Genomic DNA, 13,762 nt, shown 5'->3' with positions numbered 1-13,762 from the left:
TAATCCCGCTTCATTATTTCAAGGAGGATCGCTTTGCGACATAATTATAATTAGTTGGTCTGTAAATTCTGGATGTTCAAGTTGTTCTTGAGTCAAAAGTGCTATGAAGGATACAGTTGCAGGTGCTTCTAGCAGACGAGGCAAACTCACAGGAGATGCTTCTAGCAGACGAGGCAAACTCACAGGAGATGCGATCATCCAAAAACACCCACGAGTCAGCGGACTGGGTGCCTTGTTACTGCAAGATCAGCTTCATGCTACTCCACTCACCAGCTGAGGCCATTCCTTCCTCTCAGCATGTGGACAAGCTTATAAGCTGGAACACCACCCGCAAATTTTACTCGGCAACTCCCACACTGGATCAACTGGCGAACCACATTTTGCATCAGTAATGCCAAGCGCACATTTTGCATCAGTAACACCAAGCGTCTGGTTCAATAACTATCTCGATATACATACAAAGGAAGTTTTCCAGAAAGAGAGAGAGAGAGCCATATTCTCACAACAGCATATAGTTTTCTAGTAAGACGAGTTTACAATCTTCAGATCCAAGGTCTAACTCCTCAGGCAACTGGAGCACCTTGTTACACAATAATCAGAAACCAGATCTCACAACTTGCTATTCTTGAGTATAAACCATCGAAAAGGAAATGGGGATCGGGGCTCGAGATCAGCCATACATCTTCATGATAAAAAGGCAGTCAAAACACTTTTCCATGAACTTCATGCAGATACCGTCTCTGCTGAAGCCAAATTCTACATATTACACGGACGATTTACCAAATATTGCTTTGCAAATAGGAGTACGCCTCTCATCGTGCCATCTTCTTTAGGTGTTGAAAGGTGCGTTGTTTAATCCACTCTCTGTCATAGGGCAGATATGCCTGGATATTATGATCGTAACTGCAGGTTCAAATAAAAGGTAAGGGCATTAGTAGTATGACAAAAGAATAAGGCCTCATTGCATAAAATAATAGGATTATCACGACATCTACTGTTCCTGTCTGATGCAGTCTGGTAATATAAGAGGTTGAGTAATAAAAATTCACAGAACCCTCTTTGCATTCCTTTCTGTAAACATATGGAAGAAATTTTTTAGGATGTATTCTGCCAGTAAACACTTCACCTAGTTTAGCAAAAGTTCAGAATTTACTGGTGGCCAGCACTTCAGCAAGTCTTCGGATAGAATGATGTAAAGAAAATTGAAGAAGACAATTTTCAAGACAAATTCATGAAATAGAAGAGGCGTTGTTCTACTTGGAGATAAGAGGCAGTATGTTAAATCTGAAACATAGATAAAATGGAGAAAGCAAGACAAATCAAATTAAACCAAGCACTTCTGTTGCAGAGCTCATAGTCAATGTACACAATTAAAGGTTCTTCTTGTTTTAAAAAGAAAGCCCGTCTCTAGATTAATGAGATGAAAACTTAAAACAAGGAGAAACAATATCGTAATAGCTAAAACTCTTCTATTGCTCTATGCAAAACCTAGAACTTCTTTCCAGCAACAGAAGAAGTATTTTCAATCCTTTTTTAGGCAGATGTGAAAGCATACTGCATGGTGCATAAAGCATGAGAGAGAGAGAGAGAGAGAGATACACTAGAGCACTCAAGTCCGTGAGACCATCCATGAAATTGTAAAGATCTGCAATATCGTAAGTGATGTTTCTGATGGCTGGATTTAGCTCCTTGAGTTTTCTTTCATATAATCCACATAAACCTGCACAAAAATGTATACAACGAAAGTATTTAACTATACAATAACCCTCTAATATCTCTGATATCCACTCAAGTAATCCATCAACATAATCACTTTTTTGAGCACCAAAATAGACAGTTGTGAATTGTTCTCAATTTTCTTTTCTCTGTTGGGAGGGGGGTTGGGAGAAAATAGAGGAATTGGCCCTTTCCTTGAGCACGCCTATGCGAGTTTAAACTATATATTTCCACTGACTATGAACTCAGTGCATAACTATTAAAGTGGAAGCCTATTTAACATAGCTCCATCATGGACGCTGACACTATGCATTGCTTTCAGACGTGTTTGCATTTCTTTTGGTTGCAACAAATACTGAGGCAGGCCATGCTAGACAACAACCATTTGATCAAACTTGACCCTTCTTTCAATCAGGTATCAGCCAGTCTTATGCTTTTCACTCAAGAGGGCGAAATTCGCCCATTTACCCACTTAGAAAAGTGAAGTACACAAAACCTGAAATCATACTACTCTAATAAGCATCTTTCAGCCTAATCTTTCAGACTCGAACGAGAAAAATGTATCGTTTTGATGCGTCGTCGACTTGCTGGAAGATGATCTGTTTGCTAGAAGTTTCAACAAACTCACAGCTCTACTTATAATCACAGATACATACTCTCGGCATGATAAACATTCCATGTATAAACATAAGATATTTCCAAGTCTCAGAACTCCTCTTTCTCAAATCAGTTGCCAATGAATGAATGATGACAAATGAAGCCATAGTACAAATAAACCGGGACTAGCAAAAGTAAAGCCAACGCGTTCTCCTATCCTAGGACAAGCAAAATCAAATTCTCGTATCTTGTCCCTTCCACGTGCTTTCCTCATAAAGGGATTGCAGAAGAAAATCCACAACTATGCTGTTAAGATAAAGCAGCGTCTCTGATGATGCTAATGCAAAATATATAGAAAAAACTTGTAGAAAGCTAATCACTTTTCTTCGTCTAATAAAGGGTGAGCAATGGCGGTTAGAACCATCAAGAAATATCAGCGCGATACCTAGCATACATACCATCCATAGCTTGACTCACTGAACCGTAGTCCATGAAAGTCCTGCTTGCTCTGTTTTGAGAAGTCTGCATGAGAATGATGGTGTGCCTGTTCGCCTACATGGGAAAAGCACGGAGAGGTAAGCATCAGCAATTCAGCATGCCCAATGCTTATTCAGAAAATTGCATAATAACATCCACGAAACGCCCTCGATGCCGACTCTTCTACACATTCATATTTAATATAGCAAGAGCAGCCATTTCCTTTGGATTGCAGGACTCTCTCCTATCCGATAAACCGATCGGGGCTCTAAAATCGCGCACGAGAGCTGTCGATCGACCTTAGGTTCCAAAACCCGAGCATTCAAAGTACAGATTTCGAAAGTGTGTACGAACTGCAAACTGGACAACCACGCCGACAGAAGACAAATTTCCTAGGAAATGTTTTTCGAGCGGCCGCAGAGAATCGTTAAAGAGGGGACTATCCCTTTCATTGCAACACCGAGCATCTAAAGTTAACTCCTTCAAACACATCAAGCTCGCGATTTTCAGTCGAACGTTGTCACACGGCATCAAAAGCCACTCAAGCGAACCTACAGACGCGATAATCGAGCTCGCCGTGCGGCGGCGCATATTTACCATGATATCTCACTGCTCCGGAAGTCCAAACCTCCCCAACCGAGGCAACGGCCGAACGCGAACGGGATCACAGAGCAACCGGGGAGCTCTACAGCAGGGGGCGCCGGAACCGCTCGTTCGGCCGCGATCGCCGGCGATCTGGACCCCGCCGGACTGCGGCGTTGTTCTCAGGCGATCCCTGTCGGAAAGGAAGACGAAGAGGAAGGACGGAGGAGGAAGAGGAACTGGATTCGGAACCCTAGCTGGCTGGCTGGAGGAAGACGAAGAAGACCGCTCGGGGGTTTGCGGGGGGGATTCCCTTCCTTTTGCGCTTTGGGATTGTTAAAGCGTAACGCGGAATTTATTCTTCTTTTTTTATTCGGGGAAAATGGCTGGGCCTCCTTCTGCGAAACCTGCGAGCTCTTTCCTCTCTTTCGTTTTGACTCCGAGTCAACCAGAGTTGTCTCTTTCCAAACGCGCGCAATTTCGCTGTCATTTTCATTTTACGAACATCAACTGCCCGTTGTTGGGTAAGAACGAAATTGCTAATAAATCACCATGTTATTTCTCGTGGATTTTGTTCTTTCAGAAATATTGAAATAATGTATATTTTTTAAAACGCTCCAACAATAATTTAAGAAAAAATTCTGAATAAGGACCTGAAGTACTCTCGTTTTCTCAGATAAGAGCATGAAGTGGACGTTGTGTCAAATAAAGGGCCTGAATTAGCATTATAGTCTCAAATAAAGGCCTGAAGTGGCGTGATAGCCTCAAATAAAGGCTTGAAGTAACCATGATAGTCTCAAATAAGGGCGTAAAGTGACCATGATAGTTTTAAATAAGGACCTGACCCAGCCGGTCATCGTCCGGCAAAATATCATGGTCGGTCAAGGGCATTTTCGTCCAAATATAATTTTAATTTTAAAATTTTTTTTCTTTTTTCATTTCTTTTCTTTTTTCCTTTTTCTAGTTTTCTGTTTGTGCTTTGCCAATGGTCGGTTTCGGTGGTCAGCTGGCCATCGGCGAAGCCCGAGAGGGGTTGAGCAAGGGTCGCCCTCGCCCAAAGTTGGCGAGGCAAGGCGAGACCGGCCCTCGGTTGTGAATTTCGAGGGTGGGCTTGCCCAAGGCGAGGGTCACCTCGCTGAGGCCGTCCCTCGTCTACTGCCAACGAGGGCGACCACAAATGAAAAATAATAGCCCTACCTTCGGAAAGTCGGCCTTGTTTGAAATGACATAACTACTTCAAACCTTTATTACCTCACGCTCTTTTAAATTTTCCCATAATTTAATAATACGAGCCACCTAGACAGCAAAGGCACAAATAGAAAACCAAAAAAAGAAAAAAAGGAAAAAAAAATCAAAAAAGTAAAAAGACGAAAATGCCCTTACCATTCGGAAAGTCAGGCCTTGTTTGAAATAGACATAACCACTTCGACACCATTATTGAAAAAATGATTTTAACTTCATCGCTTCTATTTGAAATTTTCCCATAATTTAATAATATGAGCTCATGTTACCGCTAGACATGTCAAAATGAATCATAAACCCATTTCTTAACCTATATATGGTAAATGAGTCATAAATAGGTTAGTTATATTAAGTAAATAGGTCATAAATAGGTATAAACAAAATATGGGTGTTAAATGGATCGTAAATGGATAATAAATAGGTTTACAACTTATTTAAATCTAACTCATCTCTCTCACCATCACTCAATTCCGTGCTTACTTACTTCGCACTCTCATCTCAGTTTGACACGAGTTTTCGTAAATTGAGTTAAATATAAAAATGTTTTAACAATATGGATTGAGTTTGGTATGGATTGGGTATGGGTTATTAGATTTGCATAACATGAAAATAGGTCAAAATGGGTTAAATGGGTTTATTTGGGTCGAATCATTTTTTACCCAACCCATCCGTTTAACAGGTTTACGTACCGCTTTAATGGGCAAACATCCCAGTCGTTGAAACATACTATAGCCTTAGGTGGCGAAGAGTCTACATCGTGAGGAAGATTAACCTGTTATCTCTAGAGTAACTTTTATCCTTAGACTCATTTTTATCCCTCTAAGCAATGGCCTTCCACTCGGCACCATTGAATTACTAAGGCCTACTTTCGTCCTTGCTTAGTGAGGGGGTCTTGGAGTCAAGCTCTCTTCTGTTTTTGCACTAGAGGGCTAATCTCCGTCTAGCTCAAGAAAACTTTTGCCCACCTTCGTTACCTTTTGGGAGGCCTAGCCCCGTAGAAACTATACACCTGAGACTATCTGTCACGTCCCAACTCGGAATCACGATCAATGCTTAAGATCGAACATGACCCGAACGGACCCATGACTTGCGGAAATGTATTAGTTCGTCCCGTTCATTTTAATCAATCAAATGCGCACGCGGAAGCACTTAAAAATAAACGAGACAACACGAGTGATAAACAAACATCGCACGTTGTATTTACATGATACGTGCTTATTTTTGTCGAGCCCTTCTTTACGGGCCGTTATAAGCCACGCTTATATTTTACATGCCCATTTCAAGGGCGATGCCGCAAAAACCAAATATCGACAAACAAAATCTTGGCTAGGGTTCCTAGCTTCACTACGACTTCTCGTTCATCTCGCTCCTCCCGCTCCTCGTCCGCCTGGCCATCTCACGCTCCACCCCCGGTTTGCCCCGAAGCCGACCTGCCCGGTCCGCCGAATGGCCCGTTGAATCCACGAAGGGGTCCAACCCATTCTCTGTGTGCGAGGCGGTATCACGCCTCATACGGGTGAGGGACTAACTCTTCACGGCCTTCGTCGACCATCACATATGTTGTGATACGACGGTACGCACGACCTTCCCGAGCGTCGATTACGGTGAGGAGTTCGGCTCGCATTTCCACAGGGTTCCCGAACCGGATTGGAGGAAATGCCATATCACGGACCTAAAAAGAGGAAAAACAACGGGAGTGAGTCGGAGAGACTCAATAAGTGAAAACTCTAATATCAAGCGAGGATAAGACAATCGCCGTACATATAAGTCGGCTCTTACTGTACCGGTATCGATGGCAAATAAATAGCAAACTTCATGCTACGAAACCAACAAAACAAACATCAAATATGAGCGTCACACGTGAACATCACTTGTCAAGAAAGAACAAGCTATAATCGACCACGAAACCCAGAAACGGGCCAAGCAACCCATGTTACAACGTATCGCAGCTTCCTTTCCCGATATTAGGGAATTCACTTACTGAACAAACTACTGTAATACGAAAGACTAGAAGAAGAAAGTGGCTGGTGGCTTGGCTTGAGCACGGAACAAGCTTGATTTCGGGAGAAACGGGGCCTCAGGCGAGTCTCGGGTGTTACTTCCTAGTTGGCCGAACAAGCAAGGAGATAGAACAAGGTTGGCTTGAGCTTTTTTTGGGCATGGATGAGGAACAAGAAAGCAAGAAGGCAAGAGAAGTGGCTGGTTTTCTAGGGGGCTTCACGTGAGAAGGCTTCTTGCTTCTTATAAAGACACCAAGCTTGGAAAAGAAGCCAAGCATTAATGTGCATTCATACACAAGAGCCAAAAGTCATGATGTATGGTCATTAAGGGCATTAAAAATTGATCTTATCCTTGGCTTCTCTCTCTCTCTCTCTCTTTCTCTTGGCCGAATAGCCTCTCTCTCTCGGCTCCCCTGTGGCTTGGCCGAATGGCCTTGCCTTATGCTCCATTATTGGTAGCCATTGAGTCGTCAAAGAGCCTTAAATGCATGGCACACCTCAGCTTGACAGCAATAATAGAAGGGGACACCTCATGGGGGTCTAATAATGAAGACTATAAATGGCATTAAATGGTCTTAATTGAAGCCTTTGACCAAGTCAACTCTTTTTGTCTTCTTTTCCTCAGCAAATCCGAATCGTGGGAGTCTCTTAAGTTGCTGGTTTCACACAAAAACTTCTCGGCCCATTGGTTTACACGAAACCGGCTAAACGACACTATAACCGTAATCCCGCATCATACTATTCTCCAAATTTCCGAGGGTTATCCACGCTTAATAGACCCGTTCAACCCAAGATTTGATGCGAGAATATCCCCAAAAATCATCTAACACAACCAAATCAAGGCCCAAGCAAAATGGAAGGAGTCCAAGCAAACCGGGTTGCTAGGCGCATGGCCGGGCATGACTGGGCGCGTGGCCGGGCGCACTACCGGGCCGCACGGGCACGGGACTGGGCCACACGGGCACATGGCCGGGCCGCATGGGCGCTGCGCCGGGCTGCATGGGAGACGTGCCGAGCGCCTTGCCGGTTGCACGGGCGACGTGCCGAGCACCATGCCTGGTCATACGAGCGAGGGATCGGTCCACGGCCAAACACGCGCAACGGCTCATGAATGACAAGATGCACGGCTCATAGCCATATTTCTTGGGCACGGGACGAGATTGGAACCGGATCTTATGGGCACAACGCTTAGCAGAAGGGTCAGGCACAATGGCTGCGCACGACCGGGCACGTAGCCGGTCCGTGGCCTAGCTGACGGGCACGATGGCCTGTCACGTCCGGGCACACGGCCTAGCCGGCGCGGCTGGCACATGGCCTAGTCCGCGACCAAGCCATTGGGCTCGTGGCCTGGCACATGGCTCATCCATGGCCTACCTGACTTGGCACAATGATTCGTGGCCGATTCGCGACCGGTCCACGTTCGAGTATCAACGACCCATGATCGACCCTCGATTGTCATGTAGACTCGTGGAATCCAGTACCCCAGAATTAACTCATGGTCATCCGGGATCGATGCATGGCCGTGCGGTATCACCCGCGACCGATACATGCCGACACCGGACTGATCCACAGCTATCCCGGACCATTCCACTAACGGCCCTTATGGTCGAAGGGTCACTCCATGGTCATATTACTCTAATCATTTGCATAGTCAGGGACTCATTCTACTGTCGATCCCTAGGCTAATTCATGGACAATCTTTCGATCGAACCATGACCAACCCTCAGTACACTCGTTCCAATCATATTGTCCATTCCATTGCCGACCCTTGGCTCGAATTACCCGCTCATCTATTTATTACTAGCCATCGGCTTCCTAGGTCCGAAATCGGGGATGCACACTATCCCTTGGCCTGTAGGTCCTAACACGAGGTTAGAATTCTAGAAAATAATGTTAAATCAATGGAGAACTCTATATTAACTTAAGTTATTTTTAATAAAAGAATGACTTAAGAAGCAAATTTCAAGACGCAATGGGAGGCAAACTTAGTTGATAATGAGTGGTCCTTTCTCATAATTAGAATATGGGAAAATTACCAAAACAATCATAAACCTATTGTAATTGTGCTAATTCAGTTCTCAACCTTTTTTTTTTGTGCCAATTCAATTCATCCGGCTAATTTTGGCTAGGCAATGCTGACGTGAACGTCACTGATGTGGCAATTATTTAATTTTTTAAATTCTTTTCTTTTTTTTTCCTCCCTTCATCTTCAACCCTGCCGAGGCTCGACCTCGCCATTGCTGGGTGAGGTTGATCTCGCCAATTGCCGTCGAGTTTGACCCTCGCCAGATCTGACGAGACTTGTCCTCACTGGCGTTGGCAAGGCTCAGCCTTGCCCGCAAGCCTAGCCTGTAGCGAGATTGACCTCGCCAGTTGCCGGTGAGTCTAACCCCGCTGTCGCTTATGAGGTCGAGCCTCGCTTGCCTAGGTGAGGCTCGAACTTGCCGGCCACTGGTGAGGTTGACCTCGCCCGCAAGCCTAGCCACTGCCGAGGACGAGCCTTGCCATGCCTGGGCGAGGCTCGAACTCGCTAGACATTGGCAAGGTCGCTAGCGCCGACGCAGATCTGGCGAGACTCAAACTCAACGGCAACTGGCGAGGTCAGCCTCATCAGCCCCCGCCTTTGGCTGGTCACCAGTTCGGCGATCGACTAGAGGTTGAAGATGAAGGGAGAAAAAAAAGGGAAAAAGAAAAGAAAAGAAAAGAATTAAAAAATTGCCACGTCAGCGTTAGCCAGACGCCTAGTGTCCACATCAGCATCGGGCAACCAAAATTAGTCGGATGGACTGAATTGGTACAAATGCAAAAAATTTAGGACTGAATTAGCACAATTGCAATAGGTTTAGAACTGTTTTGGTAATTTTCCCTTTAAATATATATAACCTATCCTGGCCCAGTCCGGTCCGATCCGGTATGGAACAAACTTATAATCAAGGAATTGACTGGATCATCATATTATAAATTTATAACTCTAGCCCATTTCCATTTCCATTTCGGGTGGAACAGGTCTACTAATTTTTTTTATTCAGTTAGTAAGAGGGATCTTGAACTAAGAAATATGTTGTATAAGCGAGAAAATGTATTATGAACAATGGTAATAAACGGGCTCATTTATATTCCTGTTATATAATCCATAATAGAAAATATTTGTATTTAGATATACACAAAGCCCAGCCCATTGGCCATCACATAGCCCAAACCTCAAAAGGTTGAGCCATCTCTCCTCATACTGATAATACTGATAATAACAATAATAATAGAACTCGAGAGACTGGAGATCGAGGTTTAGCTCTCGGGGAGGCATGGCGGCGGCGGCGGCCTCGGGCCGGCGGTTGCCCCTCTCCGATCGGCGGTTGCCCTTCTCCGATCGGCGGTGAAGTGGACGATCTGTCCCTCTCTCTCTCTCTCTCTCTCTCTCTCTCTCTCTCTCTGGGGGAATCATATTGGGCTAACGTCTTCTCTGTCTCTGTACATACAGACATACATACACACATACACACAAACTCGCAGCAGCAGCAACTGCGATGCAGAGGAAACCAGAAACATTTGCTCGATCGTCGAGACAAATCGCCCCCCCAAGCTTCAATGGCAGAAAGGTAAAGTTGATTATGAGGCGATGAGGAATGAGTTACGGGGTGTTCAGGCTTTTTTTCGTTGGAGAACTGTCCGTATCTTGGCATGGCGATTCTGGGGGGCGTGTCGCAGCCATGGCGGGGTTCCGCTTCTTGTTCGGTTGTTGCCTGATAATATATGGAAACTCTCATCTGAGCCTCCAAGATCTGCTCTTTTTCTTGCTTCAAAAAGTTCAAAAGTGGCGTCTTTATGCGGTTTTCTTGGCCAAAATCTTGTTCTTGTTTATACTCTCTGTTTGGTCACGCAGAGTATGAGATCTCAAGATTGCCATCTGATCTTTTTCGCAAATGGGATGCTTCTTGTTGTGGCATCTTGGATCGGCGGTCAGGATCTTGAGAATTCATCTGTCTTTTCCATTTTTGTGTTGGGTCGGGAGATTCATTTCTTTCAAGAGTTAGATTCTCGTACTTTCCAACAAATTTTTCTTTCGATTGCCAAAAGCAAAACAACACTTTCTTCATTTTCCCATAAAAAAAGTAATTAATTTTCTTGTTTTGAAGTAGACCCCGATCGTAAATGCATGCCGGGTTCCGGTGGGGGACACAGAGTCGCAGACAGCCTTGAAAATGAAAGGAGCTCACGGCTTTTGAGGTTGTCGTGGCAGTCACTTCATACGCAACGTTTCGAAATTACAATAAGGAAGTATACCACTGTACGATCATCTCAAAAGAAACGCCAAACCGAACTTCACCAAAATACCCTCCGTAGCTGGGGGCTGTTCTCGTAATTTCGAGTACAGTGATTTGGGAACTCAAAATGGGTAAACGCCGAGCATCGGAACAGGGAGAGAGAGAGAGAGAGAGAGAGAGTCTTGCTACGAAACTGAAGGGCTCGAGAAAGCTGAAGCAGATTCGGCTTTGCTCTAGGAGAGGCGCGGCGCGGCGCGGTCTCCGGCCGGAGGTTGCGCCTTCTCCGATTGGCAGCGAAGTCGACGATCTCTTCCCTTCGCTCTCGATCGCTCAAACACACGCACTCTCTGTTTTTCACGGGAAAATATCGGACCAGACTCGGAGCCATTCTGTTCTTGAAAGCGTTTTCAGCTTCCGTTTTCACGAAAGCGATGCACTTTCTTGGCCTTCTTCGCTGGCTTGTACATGCATATGTATATATATATAGTTAGACAGAGAGATAGATATGTTTCACTGGTTGATACATTCTTCTGCTCCAATCCATGATAGTATAAAAAAGGTAGGCTGCGTGAGGCGATGAAAGATTTCACTGGAAAGAGAAAACCGAAAAGGGAACCATTCAGGCGTCAGAGAACCGTCCGTATCTTGGCATGGCGACCGCAATCCGGAGCTCGCGCGTCGCAGCCATGGCGGGGTTCCAAGTTCCTTCCTTGTGCCTGATAAAGAAGCGGTATATCCACATCTGAGCCTCACTCATCTAATCAAAATCATCCCCCCCAAATCTGGGTTTTTCTGGCCGTTCGAGTCTCTTTGGTGTTCGGGTTACCCAAAGGAATGATGAAAGTGGTCAGACTTTTTTCTCTTTCCATGGTTTTACGCAGTGCCATTATTGCTCTGCACTGTGTTTGGAAGGTAGTGGGGGAGGAAGATGATGATGATGGTGCACTCGCCTTCTACTTTCTCGAGGAAGGAAAAAAAAATTTCAAAAAGCTAAAATTTTATGGTTCTTTAATGCATAATTACTTTCACGTTTCCCAAAAATTAGTATTTTGAAAAGACGTATGTGCCCCTGGACGGCAGGTGTAGGTCCGGTCTAAATCAATCTTCACCGGTTTCGATGCGCCTCTGATCAAATCAAAATCGTTTCACTGTAAAACAGAGTAATGTACAAAGTACTGTTGAAGGTTCCAATGTAATTTACGCACCAAAAGTCGGTCAAAAAGGTCACAGTTTGGGCGACCGAACATGACGGAATTGCCCCCATGGTTCCGTTCCATCCAGTTTCACCTTTATGTCCAGCAAACAGTACCGTCCGTAAGGGGCAAAAGAGTAATAGAAGCCTCTCCATCCTCCACGGCTCTGCATATAGAAAAAATGCAAAAGCTATCACTGATTCGTGTGGGGAGGAGGCTTTGTACCCCGGAGAGGGACCCGGGTGGCCCACTGTCGGCGGTGGTCGCCCCCGTCCCCTCTCCGGTCGACGGCGGAGCCGATGATTTCCACCACCCTCGGATGCCGTCCTACGTCGTCATCGTCGGCTTCTGGTTGAACGTTCAAGTGTACTACATATGGGTGTGTGTGTAATGTATCTGTATCTATATCTATGTATGTACATGCTTCGCTCCAAGAAAAGGAAAAGGAAGAGAAGAAGAGGAGAAGCCGAGGCCGAGAAAGGTAGAAAAGATCATTGGAAATGCTTCTGCTTCTTGCTTATGCTTCGCTTTCATCTTCCTCGCTAAACATCATCATCTTCTTCATGGACAACTTCCCAGAACTTCCAAACCCAATATCCTCCTCCTCCTCCTCCGCCGCCAATGAGTGCGGATTCCGCTGTGAAAAAGTACGAGAACGCGTGAAAAAAAAAAAAGGAGAAGAGGCTGTGATGATTCGCAAGAATACGGAGGAGAGGGGAAATGAAACGGGGCAGGCACCGAGAACCGGCCGTATCTTGGCGGGGCGGCCAGAACCGGTCGCAGCCATGGCGGGGTTCCTTTCAGTTGCCTGATCTAAGGCGAATCTGAGCCTCGCTATCTTCCAACACCCCTGATGTCTTCTTTTTTTCCCCCCTTTTCCCTGATGTGATTATACGAGTTGTTCTTGTGTTTCACTGTGACAAAAAGGCGGGGTTCTCTCATGGCCCTTTTCTTGTATGAGCTGTAGTTGTCTTTTGATTTTGCAACTGCGAAATTCTGGGTTCTCTTCTCTGACCTAGCGATAAGATAAGCGATGATTTTTCAAAATCATGTCTTTAAGTTTCTTGAGTTCTGTTTGGGTTTTGGGTTTCTACAGCGACAAGAAAGGACCAAGGTCGTCTCTTTTCTTCTTTCTCTGCTCCTGCAGGAGCAGCATTCCCAAGTTTGCCTTTGCACGTTGAAATTTCTGGCTTCATTCGACAAAAACTACCACCGATGGGTTTCCAGATCGATCGAGTCTGAAGAGCTCGCCGGAAAGATCGCCGGAGTCCGAAAAAAGAGATGACTCGGTTCCATGTTTTTCCGCCGGAGACAGTGAACCGTTGCATGAATTTTGATGTTCATTGTAGATTAGAAATTTTGGGCAAAGATGATCCAAAAAGAGTAAAGCGATCATATATATCTGAGCATTTACAGCAAACAGTAAAGCAGGTCAAACATGATGAGAGGTGATTTCGAAGTAGTCATTTTTTGTTATATGTAAATCGAATGTTAAGAAGGATTTTGGGAGGAAAAAAGAACTATCTTTATCCAATATGATTCCACTAAAGTTCTTAGTTCTTTAGCGACATTCGATGACTGGAAGCCACCAAAAAGGGGTCGTGTTTTCCCTTCTAAGGAAAGATAAGAATGATAAGCGGGTAACCAAACTTACGTGTTAGTTAAAAATTATTTCCTGTCTAGTAAATATGTA

At 44.9% G+C, this 13,762-nt stretch overlaps 1 protein-coding gene and 1 long non-coding RNA gene across 2 annotated transcripts; one reads left to right on the top strand and one right to left on the bottom strand.

Moving 5' to 3' along the window:
- Positions 1-496: 496 nt before the first annotated feature.
- Positions 497-3,665, bottom strand: LOC115687401 (enhancer of rudimentary homolog). The gene is made up of 4 exons (XM_056306670.1): positions 3,388-3,665; positions 2,772-2,865; positions 1,600-1,720; positions 497-903 (listed from the first exon to the last, which is right to left on the bottom strand). Exons 1-4 carry the CDS (start codon positions 3,388-3,390, stop codon positions 813-815), a joined length of 309 nt encoding a protein of 102 aa, XP_056162645.1. The 5' UTR covers positions 3,391-3,665; the 3' UTR covers positions 497-812.
- Positions 3,666-9,788: 6,123 nt separating this feature from the next.
- Positions 9,789-13,026, top strand: LOC130136552 (uncharacterized). Its single transcript, XR_008815403.1, has 2 exons — positions 9,789-12,550; positions 12,649-13,026. It is a non-coding gene; the product is annotated as an uncharacterized LOC130136552 (long non-coding RNA).
- The last annotated feature ends 736 nt before the right edge of the window (positions 13,027-13,762 follow it).

The sequence above is a fragment of the Syzygium oleosum genome, unplaced genomic scaffold, assembly GCF_021117445.2.
Source record: "Syzygium oleosum isolate NSW1041296 unplaced genomic scaffold, Sole_v2.1 Sole_v2.46, whole genome shotgun sequence".
NCBI lineage: Eukaryota > Viridiplantae > Streptophyta > Magnoliopsida > Myrtales > Myrtaceae > Syzygium > Syzygium oleosum.
This window is presented reverse-complemented; position numbering and strand designations above follow the sequence as displayed.